This window comes from Saccoglossus kowalevskii, chromosome 12 (genome assembly GCF_978046115.1).
Source record: "Saccoglossus kowalevskii chromosome 12, keSacKowa6.1, whole genome shotgun sequence".
NCBI classification, from domain to species: Eukaryota; Metazoa; Hemichordata; class Enteropneusta; family Harrimaniidae; genus Saccoglossus; species Saccoglossus kowalevskii.
Window position 1 is genome coordinate 8,078,764 of NC_140652.1, and position 27,854 is coordinate 8,106,617.

The following is a 27,854-nucleotide window of genomic DNA, read 5'->3' on the forward strand; positions in this document are numbered from 1 at the left end:
CTGGGGTTCCAAGATTCTTTTCAACTACCGTGCGACTCCTCATGGCACTACTGGGGTTCCAAGATCCTTTTCAACTACCGTGCGACTCTTCATGGCACTACTGGGGTTCCAAGTTTCTTTTCAACTACAGTGCGACTCCTCATATCACTACTGGGGTTCTAAGTTACTTTTCAACTACCGTGTGACTCCTCATAGCACTACTGGGGTTCCAAGTTTCTCTTCAACTACCGTGCGACTCGTCATGGCACTACTGGGGTTCCAAGTTTCTTTTCAACTACAGTGCGACTCCTCATAGCACTACTGGGGTTCCAAGTTTCTTTTCAACTACCGTGTGTCTCCTTATAGCACTACTGGGGTTCCAAGTTTCTTTTCAACTACCGTGTGACTCCTTATATCACTACTGGGGTTCCAAGTTCTTTTCAACTACCGTGTGACTCCTTATAGCACTACTGGGGTTCCAAGTGTCTTTCCAACTATCGCGTGACTCCTTATAGCACTACTGGGGTTTCAAGTTTCTTTTCAACTACCGTGTGACTCCTCATAGCATTACTGGGGTTCCAAGTGTCTTTTCAACTACCGTGTGACTCCTTATAGAACTACTGGGGTTCCAAGTTTCTTTTCAACTACCGTGTGACTCCTTATAGCACTACTGGGGTTCCAAGTTTCTTTTCAACAACCGTGTGACTCCTTATAGCACTACTGGGGTTCCAAGTGTCTTTTCAACAACCGTGTGACTCCTCATAGCACTACTGGGGTTCCAAGTTTCTTTTCAACTACCGTGCGACTCCTCATGGCACTAATGGGGTTCCAAGTTTTTTTTCAACTACCGTGTGACTCCTTATAGCACTACTGGGGTTTCAAGTTTCTTTTCAACTACCGTGTGACTCCTCATAGCACTACTGGGGTTCCAAGTTTCTTTTCAACTACCGTGTGACTCCTCATAGCACTACTGGGGTTCCAAGTTACTTTTCAACTACCGTGTGACTCCTTATAGCACTACTGGGGTTCCAAGTTTCTTTTCAACAACCGTGTGACTCCTTATAGCACTACTGGGGTTCCAAGTTTCTTTTCAACAACCGTGTGACTCCTCATAGCACTACTGGGGTTCCAAGTTTCTTTTCAACTACTGTGCGACTTTTCAAAGCACTACTGAGGTTCCAAGTGTCTTTTCAACTACCGTGTGACTCCTCAAAGCACTACTGGGGTTCCAAGATTCTTTTCAACTACCGTGCGACTCCTCATGGCGCTACTGGGGTTCCAAGTTTCTTCTCAACTACAGTGCGACTTCTCAAAGCACTACTGGGGTTCCAAGATTCTTTTCAACTACCGTGTGACTCCTCAAAACACTACTGGGGTTCCAAGATTCTTTTCAACTACCGTGCGACACCTCATGGCACTACTGGGGTTCCAAGATCCTTTTCAACTACCGTGCGACTCTTCATGGCACTACTGGTGTTCCAAGTTTCTTTTCAACTACAGTGCGACTCCTCATATCACTACTGGGGTTCTAAGTTTCTTTTCAACTACCGTGTGACTCCTCATAGCACTACTGGGGTTCCAAGTTTCTCTTCAACTACCGTGCGACTCGTCATGGCACTACTGGGGTTCCAAGTTTCTTTTCAACTACAGTGCGACTCCTCATAGCACTACTGGGGTTCCAAGTTTCTTTTCAACTACCGTGTGTCTCCTCATAGCACTACTGGGGTTCCAAGTTTCTTTTCAACTAAAATGCGACTTTTCAAAGCACTACTGGGGTTCCAAGTGTCTTTTCAACTACTGTGTGACTCCTTATAGCTACTGGGGTTCCAAGTGTCTTTTCAACTACCGTGTGACTCCTTATAGCACTACTGGGGTTCCAAGTGTCTTTTCAACTACCGTGTGACTCCTTATAGCACTACAGGGGTTCCAAGTGTCTTTTCAACTACCGTGTGACTCCTTATAGCACTACTGGGGTTCCAAGTTTCTTTTCAACTACCGTGTAACTCCTTATAGCACTACTGGGGTTCCAAGTTTCTTTTCAACTACCGTGTGATTCCTGATAGCACTACTGGGGTTCCAAGTTTCTTTTCAACTACCGTGTGACTCCTTATATCACTACTGGGGTTCCAAGTTCTTTTCAACTACCGTGTGACTCCTTATAGCACTACTGGGGTTCCAAGTGTCTTTCCAACTACTGCGTGACTCCTTATAGCACTACTGGGGTTTCAAGTTTCTTTTCAACTACCGTGTGACTCCTCATAGCACTACTGGGGTTCCAAGTTTCTTTTCAACTACCGTGTGACTCCTTATAGAACTACTGGGGTTCCAAGTTTCTTTTCAACTACCGTGTGACTCCTTATAGCACTACTGGGGTTCCAAGTTTCTTTTCAACAACCGTGTGACTCCTTATAGCACTACTGGGGTTCCAAGTTTCTTTTCAACAACCGTGTGACTCCTTATAGCACTACTGGGGTTCCAAGTTTCTTTTCAACAACCGTGTGACTCCTCATAGCACTACTGGGGTTCCAAGTTTCTTTTCAACTACTGTGCGACTTTTCAAAGCACTACTGAGGTTCCAAGTGTCTTTTCAACTACCGTGTGACTCCTTATAGCACTACTGGGGTACCAAGTGTCTTTTCAACTACCGTGCGACTCCTCATGGCACTACTGGGGTTCCAAGTTTTTTTTCAACTACCGTGTGACTCCTTATAGCACTACTGGGGTTCCAAGTTTCTTTTCAACTACCGTGTGACTCCTCATGGCACTACTGAGGTTCCAAGATCCTTTTCAACTACCGTGCGTCTCTTCATGGCACTACTGGGGTTCCAAGTTTCTTTTCAACTACAGTGCAACTCCTCATATCACTACTGGGGTTCTAAGTTTCTTTTCAACTACCGTGTGACTCCTCATAGCACTACTGTGGTTCCAAGTTTCTCTTCAACTACCGTGCGACTCGTCATGGCACTACTGGGGTTCCAAGTTTCTTTTCAACTACAGTGCGACTCCTCATAGCACTACTGGGGTTCCAAGTTTCTTTTCAACTACCGTGTGTCTCCTTATAGCACTACTGGGGTTCCAAGTTTCTTTTCAACTACCGTGTGACTCCTTATATCACTACTGGGGTTCCAAGTTCTTTTCAACTACCGTGTGCCTCCTTATAGCACTACTGGGGTTCCAAGTGTCTTTCCAACTACCGCGTGACTCCTTATAGCACTACTGGGGTTTCAAGTTTCTTTTCAACTACCGTGTGACTCCTCATAGCACTACTGGGGTTCCAAGTTTCTTTTCAACTACCGTGTGACTCCTTATAGAACTACTGGGGTTCCAAGTTTCTTTTCAACTACCGTGTGACTCCTTATAGCACTACTGGGGTTCCAAGTTTCTTTTCAACAACCGTGTGACTCCTTATAGCACTACTGGGGTTCCAAGTTTCTTTTCAACTACCATGCGACTTTTCAAAGCACTACTGGGGTTTCAAGTTTCTTTTCAACTACCGTGTGACTCCTCATAGCACTACTGGGGTTCCAAGTTTCTTTTCAACTACCGTGTGACTCCTCATAGCACTACTGGGGTTCCAAGTTTCTTTTCAACTACCGTGTGACTCCTTATAGCACTACTGGGGTTCCAAGTTTCTTTTCAACTACCGTGTGACTCCTTATAGCACTACTGGGGTTCCAAGTTTCTTTTCAACAACCGTGTGACTCCTTATAGCACTACTGGGGTTCCAAGTTTCTTTTCAACTACCGTGTGACTCCTCATAGCACTACTGGGGTTCCAAGTTTCTTTTCAACTACCGTGTGACTCCTCATAGCACTACTGGGGTTCCAAGTTTCTTTTCAACTACCGTGTGACTCCTCATAGCACTACTGGGGTTCCAAGTTTCTATTCAACAACCGTGTGACTCCTCATAGCACTACTGGGGTTCCAAGTTTCTTTTCAACTACCGTGTGACTCCTCATAGCACTACTGGGGTTCCAAGTTTCTTTTCAACTACCGTGTGACTCCTTATAGCACTACTGGGGTTCCAAGTTTCTTTTCAACTACCGTGTGACTCCTTATAGCTACTGGGGTTCCAAGTGTCTTTTCAACTACCGTGTGACTCCTTATAGCACTACTGGGGTTCCAAGTGTCTTTTCAACTACCGTGTGACTCCTTATAGCACTACTGGGGTTCCAAGTGTCTTTTCAACTACCGTGTGACTCCTTATAGCACTACTGGGGTTCCAAGTTTCTTTTCAACTACCGTGTAACTCCTTATAGCACTACTGGGGTTCCAAGTTTCTTTTCAACTACCGTGTGATTCCTTATAGCACTACTGGGGTTCCAAGTTTCTTTTCAACTACCGTGTGACTCCTTATATCACTACTGGGGTTCCAAGTTCTTTTCAACTACCGTGTGACTCCTTATAGCACTACTGGGGTTCCAAGTGTCTTTCCAACTACTGCGTGACTCCTTATAGCACTACTGGGGTTTCAAGTTTCTTTTCAACTACCATGTGACTCCTCATAGCACTACTGGGGTTCCAAGTTTCTTTTCAACTACCGTGTGACTCCTTATAGAACTACTGGGGTTCCAAGTTTCTTTTCAACTACCGTGTGACTCCTTATAGCACTACTGGGGTTCCAAGTTTCTCTTCAACAACCGTGTGACTCCTTATAGCACTACTGGGGTTCCAAGTTTCTTTTCAACAACCGTGTGACTCCTCATAGAACTACTGGGGTTCCAAGTTTCTTTTCAACTACTGTGCGACTTTTCAAAGCACTACTGAGGTTCCAAGTGTCTTTTCAACTACCGTGTGACTCCTTATAGCACTACTGGGGTACCAAGTGTCTTTTCAACTACCGTGCGACTCCTCATGGCACTACTGGGGTTCCAAGTTTTTTTTCAACTACCGTGTGACTCCTTATAGCACTACTGGGGTTCCAAGTTTCTTTTCAACTACCGTGTGACTCCTCATGGCACTACTGAGGTTCCAAGATCCTTTTCAACTACCGTGCGACTCTTCATGGCACTACTGGGGTTCCAAGTTTCTTTTCAACTACAGTGCGACTCCTCATATCACTACTGGGGTTCTAAGTTTCTTTTCAACTACCGTGTGACTCCTCATAGCACTACTGGGGTTCCAAGTTTCTCTTCAACTACCGTGCGACTCGTCATGGCACTACTGGGGTTCCAAGTTTCTTTTCAACTACAGTGCGACTCCTCATAGCACTACTGGGGTTCCAAGTTTCTTTTCAACTACCGTGTGTCTCCTTATAGCACTACTGGGGTTCCAAGTTTCTTTTCAACTACCGTGTGACTCCTTATATCACTACTGGGGTTCCAAGTTCTTTTCAACTACCGTGTGACTCCTTATAGCACTACTGGGGTTCCAAGTGTCTTTCCAACTACCGCGTGACTCCTTATAGCACTACTGGGGTTTCAAGTTTCTTTTCAACTACCGTGTGACTCCTCATAGCACTACTGGGGTTCCAAGTTTCTTTTCAACTACCGTGTGACTCCTTATAGAACTACTGGGGTTCCAAGTGTCTTTTCAACTACCGTGTGACTCCTTATAGCACTACTGGGGTTCCAAGTTTCTTTTCAACTACCGTGTAACTCCTTATAGCACTACTGGGGTTCCAAGTTTCTTTTCAACTACCGTGTGACTCCTTATAGCACTACTGGGGTTCCAAGTTTCTTTTCAACTACCGTGTGACTCCTTATATCACTACTGGGGTTCCAAGTTCTTTTCAACTACCGTGTGACTCCTTATAGCACTACTGGGGTTCCAAGTGTCTTTCCAACTACTGCGTGACTCCTTATAGCACTACTGGGGTTTCAAGTTTCTTTTCAACTACCGTGTGACTCCTCATAGCACTACTGGGGTTCCAAGTTTCTTTTCAACTACCGTGTGACTCCTTATAGAACTACTGGGGTTCCAAGTTTCTTTTCAACTACCGTGTGACTCCTTAAAACACTACTGGGGTTCCAAGTTTCTTTTCAACAACCGTGTGACTCCTTATAGCACTACTGGGGTTCCAAGTTTCTTTTCAACAACCGTGTGACTCCTCATAGCACTACTGGGGTTCCAAGTTTCTTTTCAACTACTGTGCGACTTTTCAAAGCACTACTGAGGTTCCAAGTGTCTTTTCAACTACCGTGTGACTCCTTATAGCACTACTGGGGTACCAAGTGTCTTTTCAACTACCGTGTGACTCCTCATGGCACTACTGGGGTTCCAAGTTTTTTTTCAACTACCGTGTGACTCCTTATAGCACTACTGGGGTTCCAAGTTTCTTTTCAACTACCGTGTGACTCCTCAAAGCACTACTGGGGTTCCAAGATTCTTTTCAACTACCGTGCGACTCCTCATGGCACTACTGGGGTTCCAAGTTTCTTCTCAACTACAGTGCGACTTCTCAAAGCACTACTGGGGTTCCAAGATTCTTTTCAACTACCGTGTGACTCCTCAAAACACTACTGGGGTTCCAAGATTCTTTTCAACTACCGTGCGACTCCTCATGGCACTACTGGGGTTCCAAGTTTCTTCTCAACTACAGTGCGACTTCTCAAAGCACTACTGGGGTTCCAAGATTCTTTTCAACTACCGTGTGACTCCTCAAAACACTACTGGGGTTCCAAGATTCTTTTCAACTACCGTGCGACTCTTCATGGCACTACTGGGGTTCCAAGTTTCTTTTCAACTACAGTGCGACTCCTCATATCACTACTGGGGTTCTAAGTTTCTATTCAACTACCGTGTGACTCCTCATAGCACTACTGGGGTTCCAAGATTCTTTTCAACTACCGTGCGACTCCTCATGGCACTACTGGGGTTCCAAGATCCTTTTCAACTACCGTGCGACTCTTCATGGCACTACTGGGGTTCCAAGTTTCTTTTCAACTACAGTGCGACTCCTCATATCACTACTGGGGTTCCAAGTTTCTTTTCAACAACCGTGTGACTCCTCATAGCACTACTGGGGTTCCAAGTTTCTTTTCAACTACTGTGCGACTTTTCAAAGCACTACTGAGGTTCCAAGTGTCTTTTCAACTACCGTGTGACTCCTTATAGCACTACTGGGGTACCAAGTGTCTTTTCAACTACCGTGCGACTCCTCATGGCACTACTGGGGTTCCAAGTTTTTTTTCAACTACCGTGTGACTCCTTATAGCACTACTGGGGTTCCAAGTTTCTTTTCAACTACCGTGTGACTCCTCAAAGCACTACTGGGGTTCCAAGATTCTTTTCAACTACCGTGCGACTCCTCATGGCACTACTGGGGTTCCAAGTTTCTTCTCAACTACAGTGCGACTTCTCAAAGCACTACTGGGGTTCCAAGATTCTTTTCAACTACCGTGTGACTCCTCAAAACACTACTGGGGTTCCAAGATTCTTTTCAACTACCGTGCGACTCCTCATGGCACTACTGGGGTTCCAAGTTTCTTCTCAACTACAGTGCGACTTCTCAAAGCACTAATGGGGTTCCAAGAATCTTTTCAACTACCGTGTGACTCCTCAAAACACTACTGGGGTTCCAAGATTCTTTTCAACTACCGTGCGACTCTTCATGGCACTACTGGGGTTCCAAGTTTCTTTTCAACTACAGTGCGACTCCTCATATCACTACTGGGGTTCTAAGATTCTATTCAACTACCGTGTGACTCCTCATAGCACTACTGGGGTTACAGTTTCTTTTCAACTACCGTGCGACTCCTCATGGCACTACTGGGGTTCCAAGATCCTTTTCAACTACCGTGCGACTCTTCATGGCACTACTGGGGTTCCAAGTTTCTTTTCAACTACAGTGCGACTCCTCATATCACTACTGGGGTTCTAAGTTTCTTTTCAACTACCGTATGACTCCTCATAGCACTACTGGGGTTCCAAGTTTCTCTTCAACTACCGTGCAACTCGTCATGGCACTACTGGGGTTCCAAGTTTCTTTTCAACTACAGTGCGACTCCTCATAGCAATACTGGGGTTCCAAGTTTCTTTTCAACTACCGTGTGTCTCCTTATAGCACTACTGGGGTTCCAAGTTTCTTTTCAACTACCGTGTGACTCCTTATATCACTACTGGGGTTCCAAGTTCTTTTCAACTACCGTGTGACTCCTTATAGCACTACTGGGGTTCCAAGTGTCTTTCCAACTACCGCGTGACTCCTTATAGAACTACTGGGGTTCCAAGTTTCTTTTCAACTACCGTGTGACTCCTTATAACACTACTGGGGTTCCAAGTTTCTTTTCAACAACCGTGTGACTCCTTATAGCACTACTGGGGTTCCAAGTTTCTCTTCAACTACCGTGCGACTCGTCATGGCACTACTGGGGTTCCAAGTTTCTTTTCAACTACAGTGCGACTCCTCATAGCACTACTGGGGTTCCAAGTTTCTTTTCAACTACCGTGTGTCTCCTCATAGCACTACTGGGGTTCCAAGTTTCTTTTCAACTACCATGCGACTTTTCAAAGCACTACTGGGGGTTCCAAGTGTCTTTTCAACTACTGTGTGACTCCTTATAGCTACTGGGGTTCCAAGTGTCTTTTCAACTACCGTGTGACTCCTTATAGCACTACTGGGGTTCCAAGTTTCTTTTCAACTACCGTGTAACTCCTTATAGCACTACTGGGGTTCCAAGTTTCTTTTCAACTACCGTGTGACTCCTTATAGCACTACTGGGGTTCCAAGTTTCTTTTCAACTACCGTGTGACTCCTTATATCACTACTGGGGTTCCAAGTTCTTTTCAACTACCGTGTGACTCCTTATAGCACTACTGGGGTTCCAAGTGTCTTTCCAACTACTGCGTGACTCCTTATAGCACTACTGGGGTTTCAAGTTTCTTTTCAACTACCGTGTGACTCCTCATAGCATTACTGGGGTTCCAAGTTTCTTTTCAACTACCGTGTGACTCCTTATAGAACTACTGGGGTTCCAAGTTTCTTTTCAACTACCGTGTGACTCCTTAAAACACTACTGGGGTTCCAAGTTTCTTTTCAACAACCGTGTGACTCCTTATAGCACTACCGGGGTTCCAAGTTTCTTTTCAACAACCGTGTGACTCCTCATAGCACTACTGGGGTTCCAAGTTTCTTTTCAACTACTGTGCGACTTTTCAAAGCACTACTGAGGTTCCAAGTGTCTTTTCAACTACCGTGTGACTCCTTATAGCACTACTGGGGTACCAAGTGTCTTTTCAACTACCGTGCGACTCCTCATGGCACTACTGGGGTTCCAAGTTTTTTTTCAACTACCGTGTGACTCCTTATAGCACTACTGGGGTTCCAAGTTTCTTTTCAACTACCGTGTGACTCCTCAAAGCACTACTGGGGTTCCAAGATTCTTTTCAACTACCGTGCGACTCCTCATGGCACTACTGGGGTTCCAAGTTTCTTCTCAACTACAGTGCGACTTCTCAAAGCACTACTGGGGTTCCAAGATTCTTTTCAACTACCGTGTGACTCCTCAAAACACTACTGGGGTTCCAAGATTCTTTTCAACTACCGTGCGACTCTTCATGGCACTACTGGGGTTCCAAGTCTCTTTTCAACTACAGTGCGACTCCTCATATCACTACTGGGGTTCTAAGTTTCTATTCAACTACCGTGTGACTCCTCATAGCACTACTGGGGTTCCAAGTTTCTTTTCAACTACCGTGCGACTCCTCATGGCACTACTGGGGTTCCAAGATCCTTTTCAACTACCGTGCGACTCTTCATGGCACTACTGGGGTTCCAAGTTTCTTTTCAACTACAGTGCGACTCCTCATATCACTACTGGGGTTCTAAGTTTCTTTTCAACTACCGTGTGACTCCTCATAGCACTACTGGGGTTCCAAGTTTCTCTTCAACTACCGTGCAACTCGTCATGGCACTACTGGGGTTCCAAGTTTCTTTTCAACTACATTGCGACTCCTCATAGCACTACTGGGGTTCCAAGTTTCTTTTCAACTACCGTGTGTCTCCTCATAGCACTACTGGGGTTCCAAGTTTCTTTTCAACTACCGTGTGACTCCTTATATCACTACTGGGGTTCCAAGTTCTTTTCAACTACCGTGTGACTCCTTATAGCACTACTGGGGTTCCAAGTGTCTTTCCAACTACCGCGTGACTCCTCATAGAACTACTGGGGTTCCAAGTTTCTTTTCAACTACCGTGTGACTCCTTATAGCACTACTGGGGTTCCAAGTTTCTTTTCAACAACCGTGTGACTCCTTATAGCACTACTGGGGTTCCAAGTTTCTCTTCAACTACCGTGCGACTCGTCATGGCACTACTGGGGTTCCAAGTTTCTTTTCAACTACAGTGCGACTCCTCATAGCACTACTGGGGTTCCAAGATTCTTTTCAACTACCGTGCGACTCCTCATGGCACTACTGGGGTTCCAAGTTTCTTCTCAACTACAGTGCGACTTCTCAAAGCACTACTGGGGTTCCAAGATTCTTTTCAACTACCGTGTGACTCCTCAAAACACTACTGGGGTTCCAAGATTCTTTTCAACTACCGTGCGACTCCTCATGGCACTACTGGGGTTCCAAGTTTCTTCTCAACTACAGTGCGACTTCTCAAAGCACTAATGGGGTTCCAAGAATCTTTTCAACTACCGTGTGACTCCTCAAAACACTACTGGGGTTCCAAGATTCTTTTCAACTACCGTGCGACTCTTCATGGCACTACTGGGGTTCCAAGTTTCTTTTCAACTACAGTGCGACTCCTCATATCACTACTGGGGTTCTAAGTTTCTATTCAACTACCGTGTGACTCCTCATAGCACTACTGGGGTTCCAAGTTTCTTTTCAACTACCGTGCGACTCCTCATGGCACTACTGGGGTTCCAAGATCCTTTTCAACTACCGTGCGACTCTTCATGGCACTACTGGGGTTCCAAGTTTCTTTTCAACTACAGTGCGACTCCTCATATCACTACTGGGGTTCTAAGTTTCTTTTCAACTACCGTATGACTCCTCATAGCACTACTGGGGTTCCAAGTTTCTCTTCAACTACCGTGCAACTCGTCATGGCACTACTGGGGTTCCAAGTTTCTTTTCAACTACAGTGCGACTCCTCATAGCAATACTGGGGTTCCAAGTTTCTTTTCAACTACCGTGTGTCTCCTTATAGCACTACTGGGGTTCCAAGTTTCTTTTCAACTACCGTGTGACTCCTTATATCACTACTGGGGTTCCAAGTTCTTTTCAACTACCGTGTGACTCCTTATAGCACTACTGGGGTTCCAAGTGTCTTTCCAACTACCGCGTGACTCCTTATAGAACTACTGGGGTTCCAAGTTTCTTTTCAACTACCGTGTGACTCCTTATAACACTACTGGGGTTCCAAGTTTCTTTTCAACAACCGTGTGACTCCTTATAGCACTACTGGGGTTCCAAGTTTCTCTTCAACTACCGTGCGACTCGTCATGGCACTACTGGGGTTCCAAGTTTCTTTTCAACTACAGTGCGACTCCTCATAGCACTACTGGGGTTCCAAGTTTCTTTTCAACTACCGTGTGTCTCCTCATAGCACTACTGGGGTTCCAAGTTTCTTTTCAACTACCATGCGACTTTTCAAAGCACTACTGGGGGTTCCAAGTGTCTTTTCAACTACTGTGTGACTCCTTATAGCTACTGGGGTTCCAAGTGTCTTTTCAACTACCGTGTGACTCCTTATAGCACTACTGGGGTTCCAAGTTTCTTTTCAACTACCGTGTAACTCCTTATAGCACTACTGGGGTTCCAAGTTTCTTTTCAACTACCGTGTGACTCCTTATAGCACTACTGGGGTTCCAAGTTTCTTTTCAACTACCGTGTGACTCCTTATATCACTACTGGGGTTCCAAGTTCTTTTCAACTACCGTGTGACTCCTTATAGCACTACTGGGGTTCCAAGTGTCTTTCCAACTACTGCGTGACTCCTTATAGCACTACTGGGGTTTCAAGTTTCTTTTCAACTACCGTGTGACTCCTCATAGCATTACTGGGGTTCCAAGTTTCTTTTCAACTACCGTGTGACTCCTTATAGAACTACTGGGGTTCCAAGTTTCTTTTCAACTACCGTGTGACTCCTTAAAACACTACTGGGGTTCCAAGTTTCTTTTCAACAACCGTGTGACTCCTTATAGCACTACTGGGGTTCCAAGTTTCTTTTCAACAACCGTGTGACTCCTCATAGCACTACTGGGGTTCCAAGTTTCTTTTCAACTACTGTGCGACTTTTCAAAGCACTACTGAGGTTCCAAGTGTCTTTTCAACTACCGTGTGACTCCTTATAGCACTACTGGGGTACCAAGTGTCTTTTCAACTACCGTGCGACTCCTCATGGCACTACTGGGGTTCCAAGTTTTTTTTCAACTACCGTGTGACTCCTTATAGCACTACTGGGGTTCCAAGTTTCTTTTCAACTACCGTGTGACTCCTCAAAGCACTACTGGGGTTCCAAGATTCTTTTCAACTACCGTGCGACTCCTCATGGCACTACTGGGGTTCCAAGTTTCTTCTCAACTACAGTGCGACTTCTCAAAGCACTACTGGGGTTCCAAGATTCTTTTCAACTACCGTGTGACTCCTCAAAACACTACTGGGGTTCCAAGATTCTTTTCAACTACCGTGCGACTCTTCATGGCACTACTGGGGTTCCAAGTCTCTTTTCAACTACAGTGCGACTCCTCATATCACTACTGGGGTTCTAAGTTTCTATTCAACTACCGTGTGACTCCTCATAGCACTACTGGGGTTCCAAGTTTCTTTTCAACTACCGTGCGACTCCTCATGGCACTACTGGGGTTCCAAGATCCTTTTCAACTACCGTGCGACTCTTCATGGCACTACTGGGGTTCCAAGTTTCTTTTCAACTACAGTGCGACTCCTCATATCACTACTGGGGTTCTAAGTTTCTTTTCAACTACCGTGTGACTCCTCATAGCACTACTGGGGTTCCAAGTTTCTCTTCAACTACCGTTCAACTCGTCATGGCACTACTGGGGTTCCAAGTTTCTTTTCAACTACATTGCGACTCCTCATAGCACTACTGGGGTTCCAAGTTTCTTTTCAACTACCGTGTGTCTCCTCATAGCACTACTGGGGTTCCAAGTTTCTTTTCAACTACCGTGTGACTCCTTATATCACTACTGGGGTTCCAAGTTCTTTTCAACTACCGTGTGACTCCTTATAGCACTACTGGGGTTCCAAGTGTCTTTCCAACTACCGCGTGACTCCTTATAGAACTACTGGGGTTCCAAGTTTCTTTTCAACTACCGTGTGACTCCTTATAGCACTACTGGGGTTCCAAGTTTCTTTTCAACAACCGTGTGACTCCTTATAGCACTACTGGGGTTCCAAGTTTCTCTTCAACTACCGTGCGACTCGTCATGGCACTACTGGGGTTCCAAGTTTCTTTTCAACTACAGTGCGACTCCTCATAGCACTACTGGGGTTCCAAGTTTATTTTCAACTACCGTGTGTCTCCTCATAGCACTACTGGGGTTCCAAGTTTCTTTTCAACTACCATGCGACTTTTCAAAGCACTACTGGGGGTTCCAAGTGTCTTTTCAACTACTGTGTGACTCCTTATAGCTACTGGAGTTCCAAGTGTCTTTTCAACTACCGTGTGACTCCTTATAGCACTACTGGGGTTCCAAGTGTCTTTTCAACTACCGTGTGACTCCTTATAGCACTACTGGGGTTCCAAGTGTCTTTTGAACTACCGTGTGACTCCTTATAGCACTACTGGGGTTCCAAGTTTCTTTTCAACTACCGTGTAACTCCTTATAGCACTACTGGGGTACCAAGTTTCTTTTCAACTACCGTGTGACTCCTTATAGCACTACGGGGGTTCCAAGTTTCTTTTCAACTACCGTGTGACTCCTTATATCACTACTGGGGTTCCAAGTTCTTTTCAACTACGGTGTGACTCCTTATAGCACTACTGGGGTTCCAAGTGTCTTTCCAACTACTGTGTGACTCCTTATAGCACTACTGGGGTTCCAAGTTTCTTTTCAATAACCGTGTGACTCCTCATAGCACTACTGGGGTTCCAAGTTTCTTTTCAACTACTGTGCGACTTTTCAAAGCACTACTGAGGTTCCAAGTGTCTTTTCAACTACCGTGTGACTCCTTATAGCACTACTGGGGTACCAAGTGTCTTTTCAACTACCGTGCGACTCCTCATGGCACTACTGGGGTTCCAAGTTTTTTTTTTCAACTACCGTGTGACTCCTTATAGCACTACTGGGGTTCCAAGTTTCTTTTCAACTACCGTGTGACTCCTCAAAGCACTACTGGGGTTCCAAGATTCTTTTCAACTACCGTGCGACTCCTCATGGCACTACTGGGGTTCCAAGTTTCTTCTCAACTAGAGTGCGACTTCTCAAAGCACTACTGGGGTTCCAAGATTCTTTTCAACTACCGTGTGACTCCTCAAAACACTACTGGGGTTCCAAGATTCTTTTCAACTACCGTGCGACTCTTCATGGCACTACTGGGGTTCCAAGTTTCTTTTCAACTACAGTGCGACTCTTCATGGTACTACTGGGGTTCCAAGTTTCTTTTCAACTACAGTGCGACTCCTCATATCACTACTGGGGTTCTAAGTTTCTTTTCAACTACCGTGTGACTCCTCATAGCACTACTGGGGTTCCAAGTTTCTCTTCAACTACCGTGCAACTCGTCAAGGCACTACTGGGGTTCCAAGTTTCTTTTCAACTACAGTGCGACTCCTCATAGCACTACTGGGGTTCCAAGTTTCTTTTCAACTACCGTGTGTCTCCTTATAGCACTACTGGGGTTCCAAGTTTCTTTTCAACTACCGTGTGACTCCTTATATCACTACTGGGGTTCCAAGTTCTTTTCAACTACCGTGTGACTCCTTATAGCACTACTGGGGTTCCAAGTGTCTTTCCAACTACCGCGTGACTTCTTATAGAACTACTGGGGTTCCAAGTTTCTTTTCAACAACCGTGTGACTCCTTATAGCACTACTGGGGTTCCAAGTTTCTTTTCAACAACCGTGTGACTCCTCATAGCACTACCGGGGTTCCAAGTTTCTTTTCAACTACTGTGCGACTTTTCAAAGCACTACTGAGGTTCCAAGTGTCTTTTCAACTACCGTGTGACTCCTTATAGCACTACTGGGGTACCAAGTGTCTTTTCAACTACCGTGCGACTCCTCATGGCACTACTGGGGTTCCAAGTTTTTTTTCAACTACCGTGTGACTCCTTATAGCACTACTGGGGTTCCAAGTTTCTTTTCAACTACCGTGTGACTCCTCAAAGCACTACTGGGGTTCCAAGATTCTTTTCAACTACCGTGCGACTCCTCATGGCACTACTGGGGTTCCAAGTTTCTTCTCAACTACAGTGCGACTTCTCAAAGCACTACTGGGGTTCCAAGATTCTTTTCAACTACCGTGTGACTCCTCAAAACACTACTAGGGTTCCAAGATTCTTTTCAACTACCGTGCGACTCTTCATGGCACTACTGGGGTTCCAAGTTTCTTTTCAACTACAGTGCGACTCCTCATATCACTACTGGGGTTCTAAGTTTCTTTTCAACTACCGTGTGACTCCTCATAGCACTACTGGGGTTCCAAGTTTCTTTTCAACTACCGTGCGACTCCTCATGGCACTACTGGGGTTCCAAGATCCTTTTCAACTACCGTGCGACTCTTCATGGCACTACTGGGGTTCCAAGTTTCTTTTCAACTACAGTGCGACTCCTCATATCACTACTGGGGTTCTAAGTTCCTTTTCAACTACCGTGTGACTCCTTATAGCACTACTGGAGTTCCAAGTTTCTTTTCAACAACCGTGTGACTCCTTATAGCACTACTGGGGTTCCAAGTTTCTTTTCAACAACCGTGTGACTCCTCATAGCACTACCGGGGTTCCAAGTTTCTTTTCAACTACTGTGCGACTTTTCAAAGCACTACTGAGGTTCCAAGTGTCTTTTCAACTACCGTGTGACTCCTTATAGCACTACTGGGGTACCAAGTGTCTTTTCAACTACCGTGCGACTCCTCATGGCACTACTGGGGTTCCAAGTTTTTTTTCAACTACCGTGTGACTCCTTATAGCACTACTGGGGTTCCAAGTTTCTTTTCAACTACCGTGTGACTCCTCAAAGCACTACTGGGTTTCCAAGATTCTTTTCAACTACCGTGCGACTCCTCATGGCACTACTGGGGTTCCAAGTTTCTTCTCAACTACAGTGCGACTTCTCAAAGCACTACTGGGGTTCCAAGATTCTTTTCAACTACCGTGTGACTCCTCAAAACACTACTAGGGTTCCAAGATTCTTTTCAACTACCGTGCGACTCTTCATGGCACTACTGGGGTTCCAAGTTTCTTTTCAACTACAGTGCGACTCCTCATATCACTACTGGGGTTCTAAGTTTCTTTTCAACTACCGTGTGACTCCTCATAGCACTACTGGGGTTCCAAGTTTCTTTTCAACTACCGTGCGACTCCTCATGGCACTACTGGGGTTCCAAGATCCTTTTCAACTACCGTGCGACTCTTCATGGCACTACTGGGGTTCCAAGTTTCTTTTCAACTACAGTGCGACTCCTCATATCACTACTGGGGTTCTAAGTTCCTTTTCAACTACCGTGTGACTCCTCATAGCACTACTGGGGTTCCAAGTTTCTCTTCAACTACCGTGCGACTCGTCATGGCACTACTGGGGTTCCAAGTTTCTTTTCAACTACAGTGCGACTCCTCATAGCACTACTGGGGTTCCAAGTTTCTTTTCAACTACCGTGTGTCTCCTCATAGCACTACTGGGGTTCCAAGTTTCTTTTCAACTACCATGCGACTTTTCAAAGCACTACTGGGGTTCAAAGTGTCTTTTCAACTACCGTGTGACTCCTTATAGCACTACTGGGGTTCGAAGTGTCTTTTCAACTACCGTGTGACTCCTTATAGCACTACTGGGGTTCCAAGTGTCTTTTCAACTACCGTGTGACTCCTTATAGCACTACTGGGGTTCCAAGTTTCTTTGCAACAACCGTGTGACTCCTCATAGCACTACTGGGGTTCCAAGTTTCTTTTCAACTACTGTGCGACTTTTCAAAGCACTACTGAGGTTCCAAGTGTCTTTTCAACTACCGTGTGACTCCTTATAGCACTACTGGGGTTCCAAGTGTCTTTTCAACTACCGTGTGACTCCTTATAGCACTACTGGGGTTCCAAGAGTCTTTTCAACTACCGTGTGACTCCTTATAGCACTACTGGGGTTCCAAGTTTCTTTTCAACTACCGTGTGACTCCTTATAGCACTACTGGGGTTCCAAGTTTCTTTTCAACTACCGTGTGACTCCTTATATCACTACTGGGGTTCCAAGTTTCTTTTCAACTACCGTGTGACTCCTTATAGCACTACTGGGGTTCCAAGTGTATTTCCAACTACCGTGTGACTCCTTATAGCACTACTGGGGTTCCAAGTTTCTTTTCAACTACCGTGTGACTCCGTATAGCACTACTGGGGTTGCAAGTTTCTTTTCAACTACCGTGTGACTCCTTATAGCACTACTGGGGTTTCAAGTTTCTTTTCAACTACCGTGTGACTCCTCATAGCACTACTGGGGTTCCAAGTGTCTTTTCAACTACCGTGTGACTCCTCATAGCACTACTGGGGTTCCAAGTTTCTTTTCAACTACCGTGTGACTCCTCATAGCACTACTGGGGTTCCAAGTTTCTTTTCAACTACCGTGTGACTCCTTATAGCACTACTGGGGTTCCAAGTTTCTTTTCAACTACCGTGTGACTCCTCATAGCACTACTGGGGTTCCAAGTGTCTTTTCAACTACCGTGTGACTCCTTATAGCACTACTGGGGTTCCAAGTTTTTTTCAACTACCGTGTGACTCCTTATAGCACTACTGGGGTTCCAAGTTTCTTTTCAACTACCGTGTGACTCCTTATAGCACTACTGGGGTTCCAAGTTTCTTTTCAACTACCGTGTGACTCCTCATAGCACTACTGGGGTTCCAAGTTTCTTTTCAACTACTGTGCGACTCCTCATAGCACTACTGGGGTTCCAAGTTTCTTTTCAACTACCGTGTGACTCCTCATAGCACTACTGGGGTTCGAAGTTTCTTTTCAACTACCTTGCGATTTCTCATACCACTACTGGGGTTCCAAGTTTCTTTTCAACTACCGTGCGACTCTTCATGGCACTACTGGGGTTCCAAGTTTCTTTTCAACTACCTTGCGATTTCTCATACCACTACTGGGGTTCCAAGTTTCTTTTCAACTACCGTGTGACTCCTCATAGCACTACTGGGGTTCCAAGTTTCTTTTCAACTACCGTGCAACTCCTCATAGCACTACTGGGTTTCCAAGTGTCTTTTCAACTACCGTGTGACTCCTTATAACACTACTTGGGTTCCAAGTTTCTTTTCAACTACCATGCGATTCCTCATATCACTACTGGGGTACCAAGTGTCTTTTCAACTACCGTGCAACTCCTCATAGCACTACTGGGGATCCAAGTTTCTTTTCAACTACCATGCGACTTCTCAAAGCACTACTGGGGTTCCAAGTTTCTTTTCAACTACCGTGTGACTCCTCATAGCACTACTGGGGTTCCAAGTTTCTTTTCAACTACCGTGCGACTCTTCATGGCACTACTGGGGTTCCACCAACATCAATATATCGTCAATTGCCTTGAATAAAAATACCACGAATTTCTGAACCAGCTCAAAATTCGCTTATTTGACAAGAGAGGAGTCACTGTACTTGAACAACAACAGAATACAGGGAAACTAGCACCACCATTCAATACTACACCATACAAAGAAATAGACAAAAAAGGCTCCATTGTCACAGTCCGACATGACTCATATAAAATAAAACGAAATCAACACTAGTTGTGGTTCAATTTGGCATCGGACATTTGTGTTATGCCAGTTTAATGGGAGAAACCATAGGCCTTCAGTGTCGATAACAAACCTACTGAAAAGCAGCATTTACCGGCATTAGATGCAAAGCTTCTATTCAACGAATTTCATTTATGCAACATAGTTATGACATTACACTTCTGTAATATCTAGGTGCATGTATATTTTGTGTGGACTTGATAAAGTAAATTTCATAAATATGTCGGTATATAATTAAGATTTGGGTAATTCCCTAGTTTGTAAAATATTTCACAATGACTCTTATTCCTGCAAAATAATCTGTAGTAATACGTCCCAGTGTCACACTGGTCCCGCACTACTTCATGGGGTATTTCATGTTCACATCCCCAGAAAAATCAGATGTTTTACTGGAGAATAAAACGACACAATGTGCTGGTTTAAATTACTTGGGTAACGGATTAAATTAATCAGGCCGATACAATGCCTGCATTGACACATGATTACATTTATGCAACATAATATCTAGGGCAACTGAAGATATCCAGTTCTGAAACAAGTTAACTTACGTCAAAATTTGTACCCAATTTTCTGTGCATTGATGAGATAATACTTTTGAGAATTGTTTTTTTGTAATTTTAGACTGTGAACAAACCATATGAGATTCGAATCGAATTTACATTAATATTTTTTCTTAGATTGGCTAATCTGTTTGCCAAGAGATGCATGTGGTGCCATTATTATATTAGATGCAAAACAAGTTGCATTCTTAAATTCAATATTGCGGTCAAAATCACATGATTGTTAAAATATTTGTCCATGGTCTTGATGAGCAAATTCGACAAACTGATCAAACTGCATATTTCAAAAAGCGCTGTAAGAATAATATTCGAGAAAAAGAGTTTTGAAAATACGGGAAAATGAAAATAGCAGGTGCCATGCAAACATTTTTTCACTTATTATAAAAACAAATATTTTGTTTCCAAATTCAAGATGGCTGCCAAATTCCACGACCAATCAGGACAATGTTTGAAGGCAATCATGACACTGTTACTCCCTACATGTATAAGTTTCATGTCTGTCATTTGGTCAGTAATTTTATGACTTATATCTATTTTAGTGATATTTTACTATATATATATGGCGGCAAACATCACATGTTCGCTCAAGCTTTTGTTCATGAATATTGGTAAGCACAAGCCACAGGTGCTACATAAAAAATTGGAGATCCCGGACCCTTAGAAAGTGGTGCAATCGAGCACTTCCGGGTTTTACTAAATCTAAGATGGCGCCGAATGACGTCCCATATTGAAAATCGGAAACTTTGACGTTTTAGAGAATTGCATATAGATTGTGTCTGTAAAGTTTCAGTCATATGGGCAAACCCGTCTTCAACAAGAAGAGTTTTAACAATTTTGAAAAACGGCAGAATAATAATAATAATAAACATTACAATAACAAAAGGCTTTTGATGCTGACAATCATCAAAAGCCTAATGACACAAAAATGTTCAGAAATGACTAAAATAGTATAACAAAGACTAAATGGACCCACAGCTAGACAACAAAATGAAAGTGGCCACTCGAATCATTCAAGAAGACGTTCATGATGATCAAGACCAGAAATCGAAGAACACTCTACTTTATGAAAGAACCAAAAAGCACCCTGGTACTTGCTAGATTAAAAGTTAAATTAGAATAACATAAGAAAGGGCCGAATAAGCCTTTAAACTTATTGTAGGAAAAGATAAAACAATAAAAGACATTCAATTGTGTAATAGCTGTAAACACAAACAAATTCTAGAAATGGACTGCTGCAAATTACTGGTGTATGATCCCTTGAGGTTACTATGGGAATTTTTATTGAGTTGCAAATCAAGGAGAAGAGAAAAAATGTGTACTGAGAGCGAGGCAAAACAATGTATATACGATCGAGTGGTACTCACTAAAGTGTAAACCGTTGTCAACGGCCTGTCTATGGGGTTCCAATGTACTTTTGTACTGTAGGGTGACCGACTTTTATTTTATTTTATCCTTGTATTCTTGGGCTAAAAAGCACAGAACAATACAATGCAATACAATACAGGTTCTCTACGTCAGTCATCATCCACAAAAAAACTAGATACTGTTTGGCGTGACATATTGAGTCTACCTGAAAATGCCAAGCCCAATTTCCATGATTGTTATATAGCACCAGTTATTGGAAAATATGGGGACCTGCAGTGGCGTATCTCTCATGGTGCGTTTCCAACTGGGAGATTTCTGTTCAAAGCCCGTCTGAACAGTTCTGATAAGTGTCCTTTCTGTGATGAGGTCGATACATATCTTTTTTGATAACCTACTCTACCTTTTTACGAACATCGCATCTCGTCTGGTTCACCAAGACTTTCGGATTCCTGGTTGGTGGTTCATAATATTACCACCCCGTCGCTCAAAACAGTTTCATTCTAGCCAGGCACAAAGCACTTTTTGCTTCTTAGCGTGCATGGCTAAAGTTGTGATTCACTCCAGCCGTTGTAACAAGCGGCAAAACAAAGGGTCTAGTGACCCTCTCGAAATGTTCAAACAAAGTAATAGGTCAAGACTTAAAACGGAATATGAATATTCACGCGTTATGAACCTATTGCCTAAGTTTAACACTACATGGACAGTGGAGAATGCCCTGTGTCACATTCAGGATAATGAGCTCCGCATTACTCTATAACATACTATTGTCTTGGCAAATATTGCAATTTACGTACTCACGTACAGAAATGCACAACCAAGTTTAGAACACGCACAGTAGCCAAGAGTTTCGTCCTCTTGGTGGATTATCTGCAAACATACGCGCGTTTTTCCTTTCTGCTTGTTTTGTGCTTTTATTGTTTTAGTTTTCCCTTGGAATTTGGGAGGATGAGGTTATCATGTGCCACAGCAGCCTCAATGTCACCCTTGGACACAATGAACGCGCGGGTGAACGCAGTGCTTTTCAGCGCTCCCCGAATTATTACAGGTTTGGCTTCACGACTTAGTCGGTTTTCAGTTGTATTGAACATGTCCTGGGTAAGACGTTAAAATTACATCCTGTTGTGGAGTTTTTGTACTTGGGAGAATGAGGTTTCCCTTTGCCGCAACTACCTCCAGGTCACCCTTGGGCAAGGTGTAGTACCTGTCAGCCTTTGGTGCCAACTTCCCACATAATAAGTTTGGTTTACGTCAGTAAGGGCATACGGTCATAACAGCCTTGCACCAACTCAGCCTCACGTGTGATGTATTACCTATTAAAGGCAACGTTTACGTTTATTTAAATATGTATATATGTGTCCTGGGAAAGATTTTAAACTACATCCGGTTGTGGAGTCTATGGACGTGGGAGAATGAGGTTACCCTTTGCCACAACTACCTCCAGGTCACCCTTGGGCAAGGTGTAGCACCTGTGAGCCTTGGGTGCCAACGTCCCACATAACAAGTTTAGTTGACGTCTGTAAAGGCATACCGTCGTAAAACTCCTGCACAAACAGTTCCGCATTGGTGGAAATTTTTTCATGTAAATATGTATATATTAGTTACAGTTGTTCTTAGCATTTGGCAGGGGGTATCGTAACCTCTTGTGGTGAGAACCAGTGTGACTGGCCTGCCAACGGGGTGCTAAGAATTTCATTGGAAAAGTTATCAGTTACATCTGTTAATGTAATTTCGTTTTACATACCCAAAAATCAAAAATCACAATATAAATGCAATAAAATACTGGTCAGGTGAACACGTCGTTCTCAACGCTCTGTGTGTTTTCATCTGCTTTTGGTGGGTTGCTTCTGTCCGAACTTTATTTTTTTCAACAGTTTCCCAGCTGAGCTTTTCTGGTTATTGTTATTTTGTTTTTCAAGCTTTCATGCATCAGTGGTCGGCGACCAATGAAGACGGCTGCCGCTCACAAAAGCGATTAGTGGTTTGTGTTATAACGACTTGTATAAGAACCATTGAGTCACATGTATCCAATGGAATAATAAGATATTATGAAATGACTCGAGGGTTCATTGTTCGTGTTCTAAATTTCGCCTGCATTCATGATGAGAAATTGTATGATTTTGAGCTATTACATCATACGATGACCGAATAGCTTGTTAAGAAAAGTGTTTCTTGTATATTTCTAATGTTTACAACCTTTTTCCCCAAATATTCCACTTCATTTTGTTGCAATATGCTAAGAGATATCAATCTATCAGATATTACTGAATTAAAATGTATAGTTAAGTTATAACCAATTCTGGATTCACTCTTTAGAACAATTAACGGCGATGAATAGTGAAGAAGCATCATCTTTTTCCACATTTCGAAAACAATTTATTTATAAATCATTAGATGACGTCCTGCAACGAATTCATTTTCGAGAGTCAGATTCGTTACTCGACATATGCTGTGGGTCGGGAGAGCTAACGAAACAGATAACTGCAAATGCCAAGATACAATCAGCTACAGGTAAATAGGGGGCAGACTAGCAGGGTAATTGTGTAGTTAATACATTATTTCATAAAACGGTTACTGGTATTACATTAACTAAGAGATTTTTCACTAATTCCAGCATTTGACATAAACCCCAAAATGGTCGACATCGCTAAGTCAATAAATAGCGCAGATAATATTACATACTTTGTGGCTGATGCTGGAAATGCTGAGACATACAAACCCGAGTGGATTGACTCGTTCGACAAAGCATTGGCGTTTTATGCTCTACATTGGATTCCTAACTGGTCTGATACTATGAGATACATGTATAAATGTTTGAAACCAGGAGGAGTGTGTTATATTAATATCGAAGTGGATCACAAACCGCACTATATCAGTATAATAAACGACACAGTTGATGAACTGTCAAAGTATCATCGTTACTTTAAGGTTAGTACAAGTAACGTGGTCTCAGTGATTCTGTTATATTAGGTTTAATCAGCAAAACAAGAATGGAGAAACCTGTGAGGCAAGTCGATGGTATAATATGAGGTTATTGCAAGGATACATCAAAGTATGCACGAAGGCAGTACAGCGAAGGTCGATGCGACGGTGTACTTTGCGTCCATATTTTGAGGTATCCTCGTAATAACCTTGATAAGGATACATCACGGGAATGCTATTTATCATAGTAAATGTGCATACAATTATATTCAATTCAAGTCAGTTTAAAAAAACAGGCTGAGATTAATATCATTGACTAATCCATGCGTTTATACATACATTTCTAATAAGAAATGACTATTATCAATGAAGAAACAACCAACAAGAAAGGATATCCTTTGCTACTAAGTAAAAACATAACGTAATATAGAAACTGAGAAATAGCGGTATATATTATGCAACGATCGGTATGATTTTGTTACTATTTACTGTATGTGATTTTGTTACTGTTTAATTTAAGGACTATTCACATAACCACTACCCATTTCAAGGAAATGAGAAGGATTTTGCTGATGCTATTAGGAAGGCTGGTTTTGTTGATGTCCACGTTGACGTAGATCGAAGTCCGGATTACGCGTCTGACAGTGATGTCGAGAATAAGAGTAAGTGTCCAAGGTGTCCACGCGTTAATATAGATTATATTATAGCATTATCAATACCAGTGGATTTTATGACGTCATTGCAGCAGATTATTCTCTCGATAATGTATCCCATTATTGAGCAGGTGTGTATTTTTTAAATTTATGCAGTCAGATTAAAATCACTGTTGGTTCTCATAACACCCACAAGCTTTCCAGCCATGCTCGTTCGCTCGCTACGCCTGTAAGTTTCGTTTAGCTTCAAAGTATTTATCAAATCACTGCCCTCCGTGGAATTCAAAATAACATTTGCCAATAACATCTACCTAAAGACTACCTTGATGGTTTGAAAACACTAGTGGGATTGGGTAAAGATGCAACTACGTACATGTACCCCTGGTACGCACCCCTACGCACAGTCGATCCAGCTGGACCACGGCGGCGATCTAGCGTATCGTAGTGCAAGGCCGCGACGGACACCGATGCGGCGTACCAGTCACGGTGAGCTGTCAGTGAGCGATCACTGCAATACTACTCCCCACCACACATCAGTCACTCATTCACCCGCAATGTAAATGAGTTCAATAAAATAATATTTGATGGATTAAAACTAGTTTCTTTCATATGAGATTGTGGAAACAATTTCCAGGAAGACATTTCAAATTATTCAGATTCACGGGCCAGTGACACTGAAACTATTCCGTTCACGGTGATTTTTTTCTCCAAATTTTCCGCTTTTTAGATGCAGCAAATCCACTGGTATTGACAACGCTATAAAATAATAATAATAATGAATTCCCCGCCAGCCCATAATGGGCAAAAGCTCACTTTGTGCGACGAGGCAAAGTTTTGTGACAGTATGCCTGACAAGTATTGTCGTTATTCTGAGGTAAGTTTGATGGTGTAAAATCGAATTCTCGCCCCGTTTTTGTTACACGTACATGATATGCCTTGTCTCAACTCCGGCTGAAAGAAAGACTTTGCACGCCGTCGCTCTAATACAGTGGTTGGTGTACACTCGGAACAAATCTGTCGCTTTCGAAATTACTTTCATTATCTACTCTAATTTATTTAGCCCTAGTGGAGAATTACAATACTATGAATCATCGTCGAATTCTGTGTTATCCCGTGGTCTTTGAAAGAGATGACAATAACCTGGGTGCAATTTCACCGGTTGTTATTCGTAGCATACATTTTAGCCTTTGCCTCGTAGTTTTTTTTTTCATTTTTTTGTGCTTCAGTCCCCTAACCTCATCTAGATGGTCACCAGTTAAACTTAAAGATCATGTTTTCTTTGAGGTTTGTGATCCATTTAAAAGTCGCACCACGGAAAACACAGATTTCTGGTGTTCGTTTAGGCAGCGTCCATCATGGTGTTGAGGGACGATGGTTTAGGTTTGTGTTGCGAACGCTGATCACCCAACGACCGACGCTCACAACTTGGATCCCGCCATTAACAAAAGCAATATTATGGTTATATAATTTTTCAGATGTTTTTAAGTCGGTAAATTTTCTAATATCTTTCCAATATTCCATCACTATATTTTCCTTAAAATCAAATATGTATTTCCGCATTAAACCTGTAGTCAATTCATGTTCCACGGCCACTTTGTTTAGCTGTGCATTATCAGCCAATATACATGTACCATTAATTGCATATGCAAATTTTTGTTTGGACCAATAAAATCGATGGATTAACACTATCAATATACTGGTATAAGATAATTTGAGAATAAACCAATGCCGCTGTCGGGTATACCACGAGATATTCCGAAGTTCGCGACATGTATGTACGAGCGACATACATACGGAGCAAAGTTTGTAATGGTATAGCTGAATTCGACCGTAGTTCATTACTATTGTAATAATACTAATATCAATATATTATACTAACATATTTTTAATTTTTAGTACTGAGATTTGGAAATAACGTTTACGCACCAACAGGAATGAATAAATGAGATATAGCATTCTAAAAGTTGCAACCCTGGTTTAATTATAGATACATCGAGCATAGGCGCAGGTTTGAACCCTTATTTCGACTTTGCGAAGTTTGTTTCTGTAGTTTTCTTTAAGTAGTGGTTTCAGTCCACTTAAAATCCAAAAAATGCAGACGCTGATCAGTGCCACACACCGATTTTAGTTGATATGAAGGTTTGCTCTTAGTGTGGGTTATTATGGCGTTATTACGAGGATACTGCAAAGTATGCACGAAGACAGTACAGCGGGAGCATCGAGCGACGCGCATGTCTCTTTGTGAATATGCTAATTGTAAACCGGCCACGTTTGTATCCATACGCAAAATGTAATTTCTATAGTTGCATTCATATGCTAAGTAGAATTGCTACAGATAACTGCGACATATTTTGCAAACCGCTATTTAAAACCAGACCTAGCACTCTGCCTCAGAAGTGAGCAGTGCAACGTTTGGAGTTGATAGACTTTTTTCCTATATTATGTACAACTGAGCTATTGGATTTTCGATGGAGGTATCTGAAAACATGAGTATTATGTTGAATAAATGAAAACAAGCTCGCACCCAATCAAAACACTTAAAATGCTGGTATTATATACTTGAGCATATACAAGTTTGGTTTATACGTGTGAATCGAAAGATTTTACAATATTTCTCAGCTAATATTGAAATTTTTTTTACATTTTTGTGAATGACTTTTCTTTTTTTAAGCATTCCTTTCAGGGTTTTTACCTCAAATGCAGTATATACCCTACAACCTGAAGGACGAATTCTTGGAAGATGTTTACCAGAAAATCAAGACGAAATGTGACAAAACTGAAGACGGAAATCCAATGTGGAAACAAACGGTGTATGTTGGAACCGCACGAAAGGCCTACAACGATTAGTTCATTCAATATTTAGTTAGACCTAATTGAAAAAAGAAAGGCGGGGCAGATAAACACCTACCTTCCAATTGCCATTACATCAGTAATATCAAAACTAGTAGAACACTTGTTTCTTGAGAGATGTGAACTGTACTTCGTGACTACCAGCAATTAATTTGGTTTTAAAAATAATTATTCTACGGATTCCTTTGTGTTGGTTATAAAAGATCTTATTCGTCATTATAACTCTCTTGGGAGTAATGCTTTTGTTTGTTTTCTTTATGCGTCAAAGGCTTTTGACAGAGTCAACCACTGGACACTGTTTAGCAAACTAGTAGACCGTGAGGTTCCATCATACATCATTCGATTGTTTATAAACTTGTATTCCTCGCAATACTACTCTATTGGATGGGGACATTCTGTCTCGCGAGTATTTTCTGTATCGAATGCGATGCGACAAAGGGGTGTTATGTCGCCGGTCCTATTCAATGTGTTTGTGGATAACTTGAATATCAAACTCAATAATACCATGTGCGGGTGCCTAGTTGGCAAAACATTAATTAATAACCTTAGTTATTATCTATCAAGGGTTTGAGAAAACCTGTACATGTTTGTGAAATCTATGCGATCCATCATGATATTTGTCACACGCAACGTAATATTACCGTAATTGGTATAGTACAGGTGTGATGGTTCAAATACC

At 42.8% G+C, this 27,854-nt stretch overlaps 1 protein-coding gene across 2 annotated transcripts in view; it reads left to right on the forward strand.

Annotated features, from left to right (window-relative positions):
* LOC144344438 (uncharacterized) overlaps positions 1-27,397 on the forward strand; it is a 90,240-nt gene extending 62,843 nt beyond the window's left edge. The window contains exons 4-8 of one of the 2 annotated variants that reach the window (XR_014931078.1): positions 23,067-23,261; positions 23,365-23,678; positions 24,193-24,334; positions 25,053-25,199; positions 26,997-27,104. Coding sequence is in view for 1 of the 2 variants with exons in the window: in XM_085506097.1 (XP_085362223.1) it covers positions 23,081-23,261; positions 23,365-23,678; positions 24,193-24,334; positions 26,997-27,172 (813 nt within the window). In the remaining variant the exon portion in view is untranslated. Of the gene's footprint in view, positions 1-23,066; positions 23,262-23,364; positions 23,679-24,192; positions 24,335-25,052; positions 25,200-26,996 lie in introns of both variants that reach the window. The other variant, XM_085506097.1, reaches the window with a different exon arrangement.
* The last annotated feature ends 457 nt before the right edge of the window (positions 27,398-27,854 follow it).